Here is a 15,041-nt window from a genome sequence, read left to right on the forward strand (position 1 = left end):
TTCCCAAGATGCAGTGTTGGGGCCTGAGAGGTCAACTTTGTCACATGGGGGAGGAGAGCATGTCAATATCACTGTATGAGCTCCGTAATGGAACTGTTTATATAGGGATTAGACCTATGGCTCAGACAAACAAATGAGCTGAGGTACTGTATATATCCTTAGGTAAGTAGGTGAGCTTTCCAGAGAACCCATCATGTTCCCCTCAATGGGCAAAGTGACAGATCACCTTTAAATGACTTTAGCTAAGGATATCTATCCTCCTGCCCATAATGACCAATCAAGACTCCTTATGCACCCAGTGCTCTTTAAAGCCCATCTCCGGGCAAAAAAAAGGTTTCCCCATGCAGTGGGGCTGTGCCCACATTGTACGGTTTAACTGCTCATTTTTATCTAGGAACGAAAAATTATGAATGGCCTCAGAAAACAGCGGTGATAACAAGGTAGTCAAATAAAAGTTGTACCATCATCCAGAAATTATTTTAAGATAAAGGGGTTGGGAGCCTGGTTCCCAGCCAGGTACTCACCATTATTTGGCTTATTTGGGGGGTAGGGCTTATATTGCAGCCATCACCTACAATCACACTAGGTCTTATTTTCGGGGAAACAGGGTATGAGCAATCATGTAAAAAAGTATACAAAATTTTTATTAATACATAACAACAATAACAGTAATAAATTTAAAAAATAGGTGACAATCCCTGTATTTATCACCAAGATAATACTCCCCTGATGGGGAAAATCACAGTGGGATAGTTGGTCACGGACAGTGTTTCTACTAGTTTCGCGGACCAGGCCGCTTCATCGGGAAAATATCTGCGATTAAATTAGTACATAATCAAAAAAATGCATTTAATCACATACAGCAAAAAAATCATTGTTTCAAGAAGTATATGAATGAAATAATATACAATTATTATATAGGGACAGATACAGGACCGCTTACCCAAATCCCAGTGTGCACAAGGCGCAGAGCGTCACCAGTAGGGGTCTCCCGCGGCGACCGGGGGGGAGACTAACTATTCAAAAGGCTGGAGTCTGAATGGAATAAAATATATAGAGTGGGTAAACCATGAACTGAAACATGTGGAGAGGGGAATATCTAAGAAAGAGGAAAATGGAGGAAATATCCTCCTAGCACAAGACCTGTCTGGCACCCCTGCGTTCTAGTAGTCTTGAGTAGGGATGAGCTTCGAGTTCGAGTCGAACTCATGTTCTACTCGAACATTGGCTGTTCGCAAGTTCACCGAACAGCGAACAATTTGGGGTGTTCGCGGCAAATTCGAATGCCGCGGAACACCCTTTAAAAGTCTATGGGAGAAATCAAAAGTGCTAATTTTAAAGGCTTATATGCAAGTTATTGTCATAAAAAGTGTTTGGGGACCCGGGTCCTGCCCCAGGGGACATGGATCAATGCAAAAAAAAGTTTTAAAAACGGACGTTTTTTCAGGAGCAGTGATTTTATTAATGCTTAAAGTCAAACAATAAAAGTGTAATATCCCTTTAAATTTCGTACCTGGGGGGTGTCTATAGTATGCCTGTAAAGGGGCGCATGTTTCCTGTGTTTAGAACAGTCTGACAGCAAAATGACATTTGGAAGGAAAAAACTCATTTAAAACTACCCGCGGCTATTGCATTGCCGACAATACACATAGAAGTTCATTGATAAAAACGGCATGGGAATTCCCCACAGGGGAACCCCGAACCAAAATAAAAAAAAAAAAAATGATGTGGGGGTCCCCCTAAATTCCATACAAGGCCCTTCAGGTCTGGTATGGATATTAAGGGGAACCCCAGCCAAAATTTTTAAAAAAAATTGACGTGGGGTTCCCCCTAAATTCCATACCAGACCCTTCAGGTCTGGTATGGATTTTAAGGGGAACCCCGCGCCAAAAAAAAAAAAAAAAAACGGCGTGGGGTCCCCCTAAAAATCCATACCAGACCCTTATCCGAGCACGCAACCTGGCAGGCCGCAGGAAAAGAGGGGGGGACGAGAGTGCGCCCCCCCCCCCCTCCTGAACCGTACCAGGCCACATGCCCTCAACATTGGGAGGGTGCTTTGGGGTAGCCCCCCAAAACACCTTGTCCCCATGTTGATGAGGACAAGGGCCTCATCCTCACAACCGTGGCCGGTGGTTGTGGGGGTCTGCGGGCGGGGGGCTTATCGGAATCTGGAAGCCCCCTTTAACAAGGGGACCCCCAGATCCCGGCCCCCCCCCCGTGTGAAATGGTAAGGGGATACTTACCCCTACCATTTCACTAAAAAACTGTCAAAAATGTTAAAAATGACAAGAGACAGTTTTTGACAATTCCTTTATTTAAATGCTTCTTCTTTCTTCCTTCATCTTCTTCTTCTTCTGGTTCTTCTGGCTCTTCTGGTTCTTCCTCCGGCGTTCTCGTCCAGCATCTTCTCCGCGGCGTCTTATATCTTCTTCTCCTCGGGCCGCTCCGCACCCATGGCATGAGGGGAGGCTCCCGCTCTTCTCTTCATCTTCTTCTCTTCTTCATCTTCTTCTTCATCTTCTTCTTCATCTTCTTCTTCTTCTTCTCTTCTTCATGTCTTCTCCGGGCCGCTCCGCAGCCATGCTGTGGCATGGAGGGAGGCTCCCGCTGTGTGACGGCGTCTCTTCGTCTGACGGTTCTTAAATAACGGGGGGCGGGGCCACCCGGTGACCCCGCCCCCCTCTGACGCACGGTGACATGACGGGACTTCCCTGTGGCATTCCCCGTGAAGAAGAGAAGAAGATGAAGAGAAGAGCGGGAGCCTCCCCTCATGCCATGGGTGCGGAGCGGCCCGAGGAGAAGAAGATAGAAGACGCCGCGGAGAAGATGCTGGACGAGAACGCCGGAGGAAGAACCAGAAGAACCAGAAGAAGAAGAAGATGAAGGAAGAAAGAAGAAGCATTTAAATAAAGGAATTGTCAAAAACTGTCTCTTGTCATTTTTAACATTTTTGACAGTTTTTTAGTGAAATGGTAGGGGTAAGTACCCCCTTACCATTTCACACAGGGGGGGGGGCCGGGATCTGGGGGTCCCCTTGTTAAAGGGGGCTTCCAGATTCCGATAAGCCCCCCGCCCGCAGACCCCCACAACCACCGGCCACGGTTGTGAGGATGAGGCCCTTGTCCTCATCAACATGGGGACAAGGTGTTTTGGGGGGCTACCCCAAAGCACCCTCCCAATGTTGAGGGCATGTGGCCTGGTACGGTTCAGGAGGGGGGGGGGGCCGCACTCTTGTCCCCCCCTCTTTTCCTGCGGCCTGCCAGGTTGCGTGCTCGGATAAGGGTCTGGTATGGATTTTTAGGGGGACCCCACGCCGTTTTTTTTTTTTTTGGCGCGGGGTTCCCCTTAAAATCCATACCAGACCTGAAGGGTCTGGTATGGAATTTAGGGGGAACCCCACGTCAATTTTTTTTTTAAATTTTGGCTGGGGTTCCCCTTAATATCCATACCAGACCTGAAGGGCCTTGTATGGAATTTAGGGGGACTCCCACATCATTTTTTTTTTTTAATTTTGGTTCGGGGTTGCCCTGTGGGGAATTCCCATGCCGTTTTTATCAATGAACTTCTATGTGTATTGTCGGCAATGCAATAGCCGCGGTAGTTTTAAATGTGTTTTTTCCTTCAAAATGTCATTTTGCTGTCAGACTGTTCTAAACACGGGAAACATGCGCCCCTTTACAGGCATACTATAGACACCCCCCAGGTATGAAATTTAAAGGGATATTACACTTTTATTGTTTGACTTTAAGCATTATTAAAATCACTGCTCCTGAAAAAACGGCCGTTTTTAAAACTTTTTTTTGCATTGATTCATGTCCCCTGGGGCAGGACCCAGGTCCCCAAACACTTTTATTGACAATAACTTGCATATTAGCCTTTAAAATTAGCACTTTTGATTATTCATGTTCGTGTCCCATAGACTTTAACGGTGTTCGCGTGTTCGAACGAATTTTTTTCCTGTTCGCATGTTCTGGTGCGAACCGAACAGGGGGGTGTTCGGCTCATCCCTAGTCTTGAGTTGTGGACTGTGCCTGGCTTCATCAAGCCCAGAGCATGTTCCATAAACCAGGAACAGTCCACTGCTGGACTGTGGGGGGGAGCGCCGTTTTCCGATGGAACAAAGGATCGGGTGAGTTTAGGTTTTCTTCTCACCCCTAGATAAAACAAGCAGTTGACCTGTGCAGTGCGGGCACAGCCCGACTGCATAGGAAAACTATGGGGTTTATCGACTAAAGAAATATAGACCATGAACTTTGCAAAGTGCAGTTGCTCCAGAGCTTAGTAAATGAGGTAAAACTTCACTTTGCAAAGAATACCCAATCACGTGCAAGGAAAATAATTAAAAAAAAACAGCATTTTTGCTTGCACCTGATTGGATGATGAAAGTCAGCAGAGCTTTTGTTCATTTACTAAGCTCAGGAGCAGTTGCAATTTGCAAAGTGCACAGTCTATTTTCCATTAGTAAATCATCCCCTATTCTTTTGCCCGGTGTTGGGCTTTAAAGCATTTGACTGGTTGCTATGAATTGCATTACCAATTTGCCAACTTGGATGTCATAAATGTCTTTTTTATGTATCTACTGAGCATGTATATTCTGTATTGGAATGTCTGTGTGTACCGTACAGGAGCTATGTGTCTGAACAAGCAATATGATACATGTGGATATACCAGAGCCAGTATTGTATAGGTAGTTTACGTTTTTTTTAAGGAACGATTCATGTTATTTGAAGTGAATAATAATGTATACTTATATTGATAGATGGGATCTCCACGCATGATTTTATTTCTGTTTGTGTTAAAGGGGTTTCCACCTTCAGGTGACTTTATTCTTTTGTTTGTATGGCCAATCTGTACCTTTAAAGCAGATTTTCCAGCTAACTGGCTAGATTCACTTATTTAACCTCCCTAGCGGTAATCCCAAGAGTGTCTCAGGGGTTAAATTTCAGTACCATTAGTGGTAACCCCCGAGACACTCTCGGGACTGCATCGCAGTATCCTGGTACAGTACAGGTTACTTACCTTGCTCCCAGGATCCTGAGATGTCTCCCTGCTGTGTTCTCTGCCGTATCCTCCGCCCGATGTACTGTGTTCTGGGCTCCGTTCACTGCGAGTTGCGCGACGCACGGGGACGGAGCCGGAGGGAATTTTTTAAAAAGAGAAAAAAACAGAACACATACACTACACTGTAATCTTACAGATTACATTACTGTATCCAATTATTTCACCTCCCTTTTGTCCCTAATGCTTTTTCCAGTGCCCTGCCCGCAGTTTTATATTATAAATACTGTTCTGCCTGGAAACTTGAGATTGTCCATGGCAACCAAAAAGCGTCCGTTTACGTCAAAAGCGGTTTTAGACCAGCTAGAAAACAGCGATAGTGAATTATAATCACTTGCAGAATTGAGCGATAGGGATTCGTGGGGAAATTTGTCATCAGACACTGAAAGGAATGACAGCGACAATTCTGCAACTGAGAAAATGTCAGTGTTTTTGATTTGATTACATTATTGAATACATTTTATTATTATTATTAATTGTTATAATTATTTATAGTTATTTATTATATTATAATTTTATGATTTTGTGCTTCAAACTTTATCATACCCGGGATGTCTACTAGACTCTTGTTTGGATAGATTTAAAGTGACACTAAAGGTTCGGGTTTTTAAAAAAAAAAAAATAACAAACATATCATACTTACCTCCACTGTGCAGCTCGTTTTGCACAGAGTGGCCCTGAACCTGCTCTTCTGGGGTCCCTTGGCGGCTCTTGCGGCTCCTCCCCACATCAGATAACCCCCTAGGAGAAGCGCTCTCCCGGGGGGTTACCTTGCGGGCGCGCTTCCGAGTCCAGCATTCGGAGTCCATAGACTCGGCCCCGCCCCCGGGCGTCATTGGATTTGATTGACAGCTGCGGGAGCCAATGGCTGCGCTGCTATCAATCTATCCAATCAAGAGCCGAGAACCACGGGCAGAGAGAGAGCGCATCCCCGTGGGACAAGTTCGAGGGTTCAGGTAAGTAAAACGGGGGGGCTGGGAGGCTGGTCACTGATAGGTGTTTTTTCACCTTAATGCATAGGATGCATTAAGGTGAAAAAACACAAACCTTTACCCCTTTAAGTGTGTTATTCTTAAGAATTACAGGTCTACAATATAAAACGCCAAATTTCCATTTGAAACAATGTACCGCCATGAGACGCAAAAATCTGACATAATCATACCGCCAGGAAGGTTAAGGTGCCCCTCATCTCCCCACATACCTAAAAAAGCATAAAGGTATTTGTGGGACGAGAACTATTTATATAACATACTCCCAGTCTTTCGTATTGCGGGGGGTGATGTAAGATCCCTGGGAATGCTGAGTAGTCCAATTCTCAGTAGAACATTGCAGGATCATCTTCTCACAAGATTTGGGCTGCTCATCATTTTCTGAGATCCCTCCAGAGGGAGGATGATGTCATACTTACTTAGGTGCCACAGGAGGAAGCTAAGGAAAGGTAAGTATATTATCCAACTTTTACCACCCCCCCCCCCCCCCAGGTAGGTACTTTCAGGAAGTGTTTTAGGAAGGAGGCACCTTGAATAAGCTCACCTTGCCACTGAGGTGGAAGGTTGGATTTAACGACAAACAGCTAAATTTACAGTTAAAATTTGTAAGTTTGAAGTCTCTTACCTGCTAGAAATATAGCACTTCTTTTCAGTTGTGCTTTGGATTAAGGCAAATACACACTATAGAAGGATATGCTTTGTTCATTTTTTCATTTTCAGAGGTTTGTAACCACTTAAAAGCATTATAATTTGGCCAAGGACCACCCCAGCCCCCCCTCTATTATTAGATATTGATGAGTAAAGGTGAGCTTGGTTTTGGTCTGAACTTAAGTTTGGTCTGAACCCAGAAGGAAGCTGTTACTCCTGCCCACTGCTGCCCAATCACCTGTGGCCAGGGCATTCCCTGCCTTGTTGCAGATGCAGATACACAGTTGGGCTGGGATGCTTGTGATATCATTGGACCTATTATGGTCCCAGTACAGAGAGAGAGCTGAGATAGAGAGGACTAAGGCCCCTTTCACACGGGACGGATCCGTGTTGATCTGCCCCGTGTTTATCCGCTGCTCAGCGGGGATCGCTCCGCTTTCCCCAGCTGAGCAGGCAGATGACAGGGCGGGACCCGCACACTGTGCAGGGACCGCCCTGTTGGATCTCCGCTCTCCCCTATGGGGGATCGGAGGAACACGGACCGTCTGTCCGTGTTCCTCCGATCCGCTCTGCAGACGGATAGAAAAATAGGATTTTCTTCGGTCCGCAGAATCGGACGAGAGCGGAGGCGGACGACATCGGGTGTTAGAGGATGTACATCCGCTGACACCCGCTATCCCATAGGGATGCATGTATGTCCGTATTTCATCCGAAAACGGATGGATGAAATACGGACATACTGTCCGCATGTGTGAAAGGGGCCTAAAGGTGGGCCAACATCCCTGTGTACATGAAACAGAGAACAGGGTTACCCCTTATGTGATTTTAAAGGCCCTAGTGGTGATATACCACCTACAAGCAAAAATGCGCACCGCAATATAGAATGCAGGCTTCACACCCAACGCGTTTCAGGACCCTTACAACATCTAGTCATTATGTCATGTTGTCACGTAATTGTATTAGCCACTCTTTTCACAGCAAGTATTTGTATGTCATGTATTTTTTGAAATTCTTTATAGTATAATACATTTCTATTTTTATATATAATATGCATTTTTGCTTGTAGGTGTTATATCACCACTAGGGACTTTAAAATCTCATAAGGGGGAACCCTGTTCTCTGTACTATGGTCACAGTGGGTGGGAATGACGCATTCCATCTGGCTCATCGCTGTTGAAGAGAAGCCAAACACTGATGAGGTCAAAGTTTACCTAAAGCCCAATCCTTTTTTTTTTTTTTTTTTTTTTATGTTTTTGTCAGGTTTTCATTGCTGTCTGTGTGCCGTTAAGAAGACTTTCCTCCCACTTTGTGTCCCAGAGTAAAAACAGGAAGCAAAAGAAAATCTGACAATCGACAGAATTTTCTCCCACTGTGGACAAACACACAGGTGTCCCCATTGGAAGATCTTCTCCTCGCCTCCTGTATTGGTGGCAACTGTAACATTTTTGGATTTCCTATCCCCTGTCCCTGTAACAATGGTTGCCAGCAATATAGAGAAGGTGACTCTCCCCAACAGTTGCATGAAAATGTGCAGACTAGGAATACGTTTATTGGAGAAAAGAGCAGAGTAGAGAGATGATCTTATTAGCCTGCTGCTTCTTCTTTCACTGTCCAGTCAGCAGGCTGGAGGTGAAGAGCATGTAGGCAGGTGCAGTCTGCTTTCTCCACTGTAGGTGGTCCTCAACCAGAGCGGTACTGCAGCTGGAGAGGCAGTCAAGAGAAACTTTGTTTTCTTGGTCCCCTGGAGCAGCGTTTCGATTGGCTACGCTGCATCTAGGTGGCCATCTTGGGTCAAGCAGAGTCTTTTTAAGTCCCTGCTCTCAGGTTTTGGCGTGCATTTGCGAAGTGGCTAGTCTAGGGAGAGCTCACCCATCTGTTAGGAACAGCACTTAGTGGTAAGGAGAGGTCCAGAGGAGTAAGGTAAGCGTAGAGCCTACGTCTACACTTCTGCAAGCTCTCTCTTGGGTTGGACTGGCCATGCCACCTTGCACCTCCCTCAGCAGATGCTACCTTCAGCTTGGGCCTACTATTGCTGAATCTCCGGTGCATTGACTGTGAGTTCCCATACGGGCGTTCTCCCCACCAGGTTGCTGTAACTGTTCTGCGAGTTCTTAAATACACTGTTTGCTGCACTCCGTGCCTCAGTGTCATTACTGCCACCACATTACCACGGCTCCTAGCCCACAAGAGGACACCACTGTATTCCTTCTTCTGTCTGTAGCTGTAAAATTGGTGTCATCCGCCTACCAGTGCTTTGTTAATCTGCACAGGATAGACTCAAATAGAAATCCTTTGGCAGATAAAATAGCTCCTGTATTTCATCTGTGTATTTAGCTGTTTGCCTGGAGTTCAGCTTTGATATAAAGATAGATTTCAGTTAAAGTGGTTGTTAAGCCACCCAAGCCAGTATACATCATCAGCACTGCCTCCTATTGTAGTATCCCCCTTTGTGTGTGATTTATAAAAATAAATGCTGCAAATACCTAATTTCACTGCAGAGATTGCGATCACATGACCGGCCAGCTTTCTCCTTTCCTCCTCTGAGAGATGCAGTGGGCGGGGCTGAGATTCCTCTGCTGATGTCAGTCTGGATGGGAGGAGAAGAGAGCTGGCTGGTCATGTGATCACAATCTCGGTATTTACAGTGTTTATATTATATATCGAATGATTATAAATCATTCACAAGGAGGGACACTGCAATAGGAGGCAGTGCTGATTGTATATACAGGTTAGTGTTATGAGAGCAGGGGGGGGGGCTCACATACACACAGAGAGGGGAGGGGGGGGGGCTCACATACACACAGAGAGGGGAGGGGGGAGGAGGACACAGGAGCAGAGAGGTGAGCAGATAGCAGGCTGCTGATGACGGAGGCACATAAACTGACCACGGTATCTGGTCTCAGCAGCCATGATACACCGTGGTCAGTTTACAGAGGGGTGGGGAGAAACCGGCAGGATCAGCCAGGTTTTTAAGGTGTTACAGGGGGCCAAATGACACAGGACAAGCACTGTGTCAAATAACATGCTTTAAAGGAGCAGGATCAATTTTTTTTTTTTTTTTTGGGTTAACAAATGCTTTAATTGTACTAGAAATTTAATAGCTAAATAGCTCCATTTTTGTATATTTTTCGAAAATTCTGCTTTAAAGTTATCTGAAAGTGGAACACCCCTTTAAGTAGCCTCCTGTACCCTGCATGCTACAGAATGTATTCCCTGTTGGTGGAAATACAGAAGATATGTAGTAGTGTTCTCTTTTCCTAGTGTAATCTGTATGTCTGTGCTCTCGGCACCCTTCTTCCTGTCTCCCTGTAGCATGACTTTGCGAAGTTCCTTCGTTCTCCTCCTGTTAATCAGCACTACCTGGCTTTTCGGTCTGCTGGCTGTTAATAACAGCATTCTGGCCTTTCACTACCTCTATGTTCTCCTCTGCAGCCTGCAGGTAAAAAAAAAATCACTTCATATTTCTGAAGGCAGTTATGTTCATTTAAAGGGTTACTTCATCCTACATCAATCTTTTTAATAAAGGTTAGATCCTTGCAGCTTGAATCACCCGCTGGATGACATGATCTCCCAAGAAAATTCAGCAGCGAGGTTTTCCTGCCAAACTGCCACTGCAGGAAACAGGACACTGCAGGTGGGCGGAGTTGGGAACCCAGTGGCAGATATCTAATTGCCAAATTCCTTAAAGGAGGTGGTGGGTGATTCAAGCTACAAATTGCACATTAGCCTCGAGTGTACTGACACATTTAAGTACAGGCCTGTTTCTGGCATTTAAAGTGTAGCCGTCACTCAAGATGGAGGCAGCCATGTTCTGGACAAGAAATACAACCAATGAATTTATTAGGAGTCTGTAATATCTCCGTGATGTCACAGATTCTCAGTAAATTGATAGGTTGATTAATCTAGTTTGTTCACAGAATGGCAGCCTTGTATGTTTATGGGTGGTAGACACACATTAAAAATCATTAATTTTCAATAAATATCACTTTTGTGCTTTTGGAAATGTCATGTCTAATGTAAGCACAGACACTCAAAGCTCTACGGGACAATTGCATATCCTCATTTATTATTTGTATTCCTTTATACCTGTGTAGTTCCTCTTTATTAGGCTAGTAATAATGTTTTTGATGTTGTGGAAATGTGAATCCTTCTCCGCAGAGAAATGGTCTCAGCTGTTAGTTTTCCCAGCGAGCAAGCTGTTTCTCGAAGCAGGTACAAGCTGTCTTTTAACAAATACACTCTCCAGCCACTTTATTAGATAAACCCGTTCAATTGCTTGGCAACACAAATCACTAATCACCCAATCACATGGTAGCAACTCAATACATTTAGGCATCTAGACGTTGTGAAGACGGCTTGCTGAAGTTCAAACCGAGCATCAGAATGGGGAAGAAAGGGGATTTAAGTGACTTTGAACGTGGCATGGTTGTTGGTGCCAGACGGGCTGGTCTGAGTATTTCTGGGATTTTCACACACAGCCATCTCTCGGGTTTACAGAGAATGGTGGGAAAAAGAGAAAACATCCAGTGAGCGGCAGTTGTTTGGAGGAAAATGCCTTGTTGATGTCAAAGGTCAGAGGAGAATGGGCAGACTGGTTCCAGATAATAGAAAGACAGCAGTAACTCAACCACTTGTTACAACCAAGGTATGCAGAATACCATCTCTGAACGCACAACACGACCAACCTTGGACTACATGGACTACAGCAGCAGAAGACCACACCGGGTGCCATTCCTGTCAGCTAAGAACAGGAAACTGAGGCTACAATTCGCACAGGATCACCAAAATTGGACAATAGAAGATTGGAAAACTTTACCTGGTCTGATGGATCTCCATTTCAGCTGCCACATTCAGATGGTTGGGTCAGAATTTGGTGTAAAGAACATGAAAGCATGGATCCATCCTGCCTGGTTGTTGGTGTAATGGTGGGGGGGATATTTTCTTGGCACACTTTAGGCCCCTTAGTACCAATTAACCATTGTTTAAACGCCACGGCCTACCTCAGTGTCCCCATCTTATGATGGCTCCTTCCAGCAGGATAATGCACCATGTCACAAAGCTCCAATCATCTCACCACTGGACAATGAGGTCTCTGTACTCCAATGGCCTCCACAGTCACCAGATCTCATCCAATAGAGCACCTTTGGGATGTGGTGGAGATTGGCATCATGGATGTGCAGCCGACAAATCTGAAGCAACTGCGTGATGCTATCATGTCACTATGGAGCAAACTCTCTGAGGAAGGTTTCCAACACCTTGTTAACCAACCTGGTGTACCTAATAATGTGGCAAGTGAGTGTATGTTCTTGTTGTAGTAGTTATTAGTTATCAAGAGGTAACTTGCACCTGATTTAATAAAGTGTATGTCCAGTCAACACTTGTTATTACATTTGGATAAAATGAGGAAGAGTTAGAACATTTTTTATTTACACAGAGTTTTCACAGCTGCTAGAGGGCTTTGGCAAGAGAGACGGTGCAATAAAGAGCTTACAACACCCTCTCTGCACAGATAATGTTAAATGTGATAGTAAGAGGAATGACATTCTTGGGACATGGTCCTTTAGCACCCAGTGTGAAAAGGTCAAAGTGCGCCCCTCCCCCCTAGAGAGCTGTGAACTGCTGTAGCAGCATAGATTGCAAGTCCTGCTGTCGTTTTGCTATAAAATGTAGATTATGTATGTAGATTATGTATCTCCCATTTTGCAGGTAAGAACAGCCCATAAGAATCATACTGAATATTCTGTCAATGTTGACAGCTGAGACATTGTATTGTTTTTTTTTTTTTACATTCTGTCCCATCACTCTTCCAATAGGGTTTGGCCATGCTGGTTATCTTCTGTGTCCTCAATGAGGAATTTCAGGAAGTGTGGAAGATTGTATGTTTCGGCAAGAAAGGGCCGGGAGAGGAGGCGGCGAGACAAGCTCCAATGGGGGTAATGTAATGCTTTAGTACTTATATTCTAGTATGGGAATACTGTGCAGAATGACCAAACTGTCACCGACAGCTCTTGGCCATGGCTCCTGATCATTCATCAGTGGGATGGTCTGCCAATCATGTGACCGTTGTGAGAATCAATCACATGATAAATAGGACAGTATAGCTGGCCCCCTTGCTCATCAGGTGCCTGGGGCCCGAGCCCAGTACAGGAGGGCCAGCTGTACTGCCTTTTTTTAGTGGCCCTGGCTGTAAACCACCCCTATGGCAAAATACTGGCATTTCTGAAAATGTCAGTAGTAATTTTAGTTCACAAAACAAGTATTTACATAGCTGAAATTGTCCGTATCTGAAACAAATTATAATATCTTTCTTATATGCTATTTTCAGGGTCCAAATGCCTACAATAACACTGCATTGTTTGAGGAGAGCGGTTTAATCCGGATCACTTTAGGAGCTTCTACCGTGTCTTCTGTCAGCAGTGTCCGCACAGCGCGCACCCACTCCAGCCACAGGCCATATCTAAGGTAAGTTGTATGCAGGGTGCCACCATGTATTCTAAGCTAGCAGAACATGCAAGGAAAAAGCATGAGCCTTTTTTAACCACTTCAATACCGGGCACTCCCCCCCCCCCTTCCTGCTCAGGACAATTTTCAGCTTTCAGCGCTGTCGCATTTTGAATGACAATTGCGCAGTCATGCAACACTGTACCCAAACTACATTTTATCATTTTCTTCCCACAATTAGAGCTTTCCTCAGAGATTTTGGTCCATAGTGGTGATATTTGATCACCTCTGGGGTTTTTATTTTTTGCTAAACAAACTAAAAAAGCAACATTTTTGAAGAAAAAAAAGTTTTTCTTTATTTCTGTCCTAAAATTTTGTTTTTTCCTTTACTGTTGGGCACTGATGAGGCGGCACTGAGTTGGCACTGGTAAGGTTGCACTGATGGACACTGATATTTAGAATTGATGGGCATTGATAGGTGGCACTGATATGCAGCACTGATAGGCAGCACTAATATGCAGCACTGGGCACTGATGGGCACTGACAGGCGATGATGGGCACTGACAGGCAGCACTGATGGGCACTAAGAGACGGCACTAATGGACACTGATAGGCAGCACTGATTGGCACTGACAGGCAGCACTAATGGGTACAGACCGGCGGCACTAATGGGCACTGACCGGCGGCACTGATAGGCATGATTGGGCACTGACCGGCGGCACTGATGGGCACTGATAGGTGGCACTGATGAACACTAATAGATGGCACTGATGGGCAGCACTAATGATGAGGTACTGACAGGTGCTGCTGGGCACTGTGGTGGGATCTGATTGGCACTAATTGGCACTTTGGCAGCTGTTGGGCACTGATTGGCAGCTGATGGGGGCTGTGCTGATAATTAATTTGCTGATTATCAACACAGAACCCCTCTGACAGGGAAAGCCGCCAGTCGGCTCTCCCTGTCAGCGCAAACTGAGAAATGCCATTTACCGTCACTTCCTGGTTCACGCGATGATCAGCTGTGATTGGTCACAGCTGATCACGTGGTAAAAAGCCGCTGTCAGAGGCTCCTTACCACGATCGGAGATGTGGTGTGTCAGACGGGCGCACGCCGGCATGTCATCCTGCTGGATGTCATATGACGCCCAGTTATGATAATAGAACCACCGCCCGGCCGTCAATCTGCTATAGGCCGGGCGGGAAGTGGTTAACCACTTCCAGACCGCCCACCGCAGATCTACTGCGGCAGTGCGACCGCCCTTTGCCAGATCACGTAGCTAGTTTGTGATCTGACACTTCCAGGCCTGGGGCGCGCATGCCCGGTGCCGGCGACCTGCTTCTGCTGTGATCACACACAGCGGGAGCCCAGCGGCGGGTATCAAGGACTCAATGCCACTTAAACAGATTGCCTTTCTGTCAGTAGGGAAGGTATTGATCCTGTGTTCCTGCATGCGCAGTAGGGAACCAGGCTGTGAAGCCACAAGGCTTCACTTCCTGACTCCCTTACTGAAGATGCTGGAGCTGAGGGACGGGTCGGCTTCAGGTGAGGACATCACAGGCGCCCTGTACAGGTAATGTCCTTATTTTAAAAGTCAGCGCTTGCAGTATTTGTAGCTGCTGACTGTTAATTTTTTTTTTTCCCGGCGGAACTCCGCTTTAACAAAAAGACCAAAATAAACATTTTCTTTGCTCTTATTTTCAGGGAAAACATTGCCGCTCGCAAGGGATCAGCCAAGGACCAAGGTTTGCTCAGTCATCACTCCGGCCCTACCGACCTTGATGTAGCCATGTTTCATCGAGACGCAGGAGGAGGTAAACACATAACTCTGCCAGTCGCTGATGATGGCCTTTTTTTAAAGAGATGTTCGTAATTGTTGGAGGTGCTAAAAAGAGGACATGTTGCCA

General features: G+C 45.6%; 1 protein-coding gene across 1 annotated transcript in view; it reads left to right on the top strand.

Annotated features, from left to right (window-relative positions):
- Window positions 1-15,041, top strand: part of CELSR3 (cadherin EGF LAG seven-pass G-type receptor 3) — a 263,963-nt gene that overhangs the window by 233,841 nt on the left and 15,081 nt on the right. Inside the window, exons 28-31 of the mRNA XM_073591845.1 lie at window positions 10,008-10,134; window positions 12,509-12,628; window positions 13,021-13,157; window positions 14,839-14,948. Of these exons, the coding sequence (XP_073447946.1) occupies window positions 10,008-10,134; window positions 12,509-12,628; window positions 13,021-13,157; window positions 14,839-14,948 (494 nt within the window). The remainder of the gene's footprint in view (window positions 1-10,007; window positions 10,135-12,508; window positions 12,629-13,020; window positions 13,158-14,838; window positions 14,949-15,041) is intronic.

This window comes from Aquarana catesbeiana, linkage group LG07 (genome assembly GCF_042186555.1).
Source record: "Aquarana catesbeiana isolate 2022-GZ linkage group LG07, ASM4218655v1, whole genome shotgun sequence".
NCBI lineage: Eukaryota > Metazoa > Chordata > Amphibia > Anura > Ranidae > Aquarana > Aquarana catesbeiana.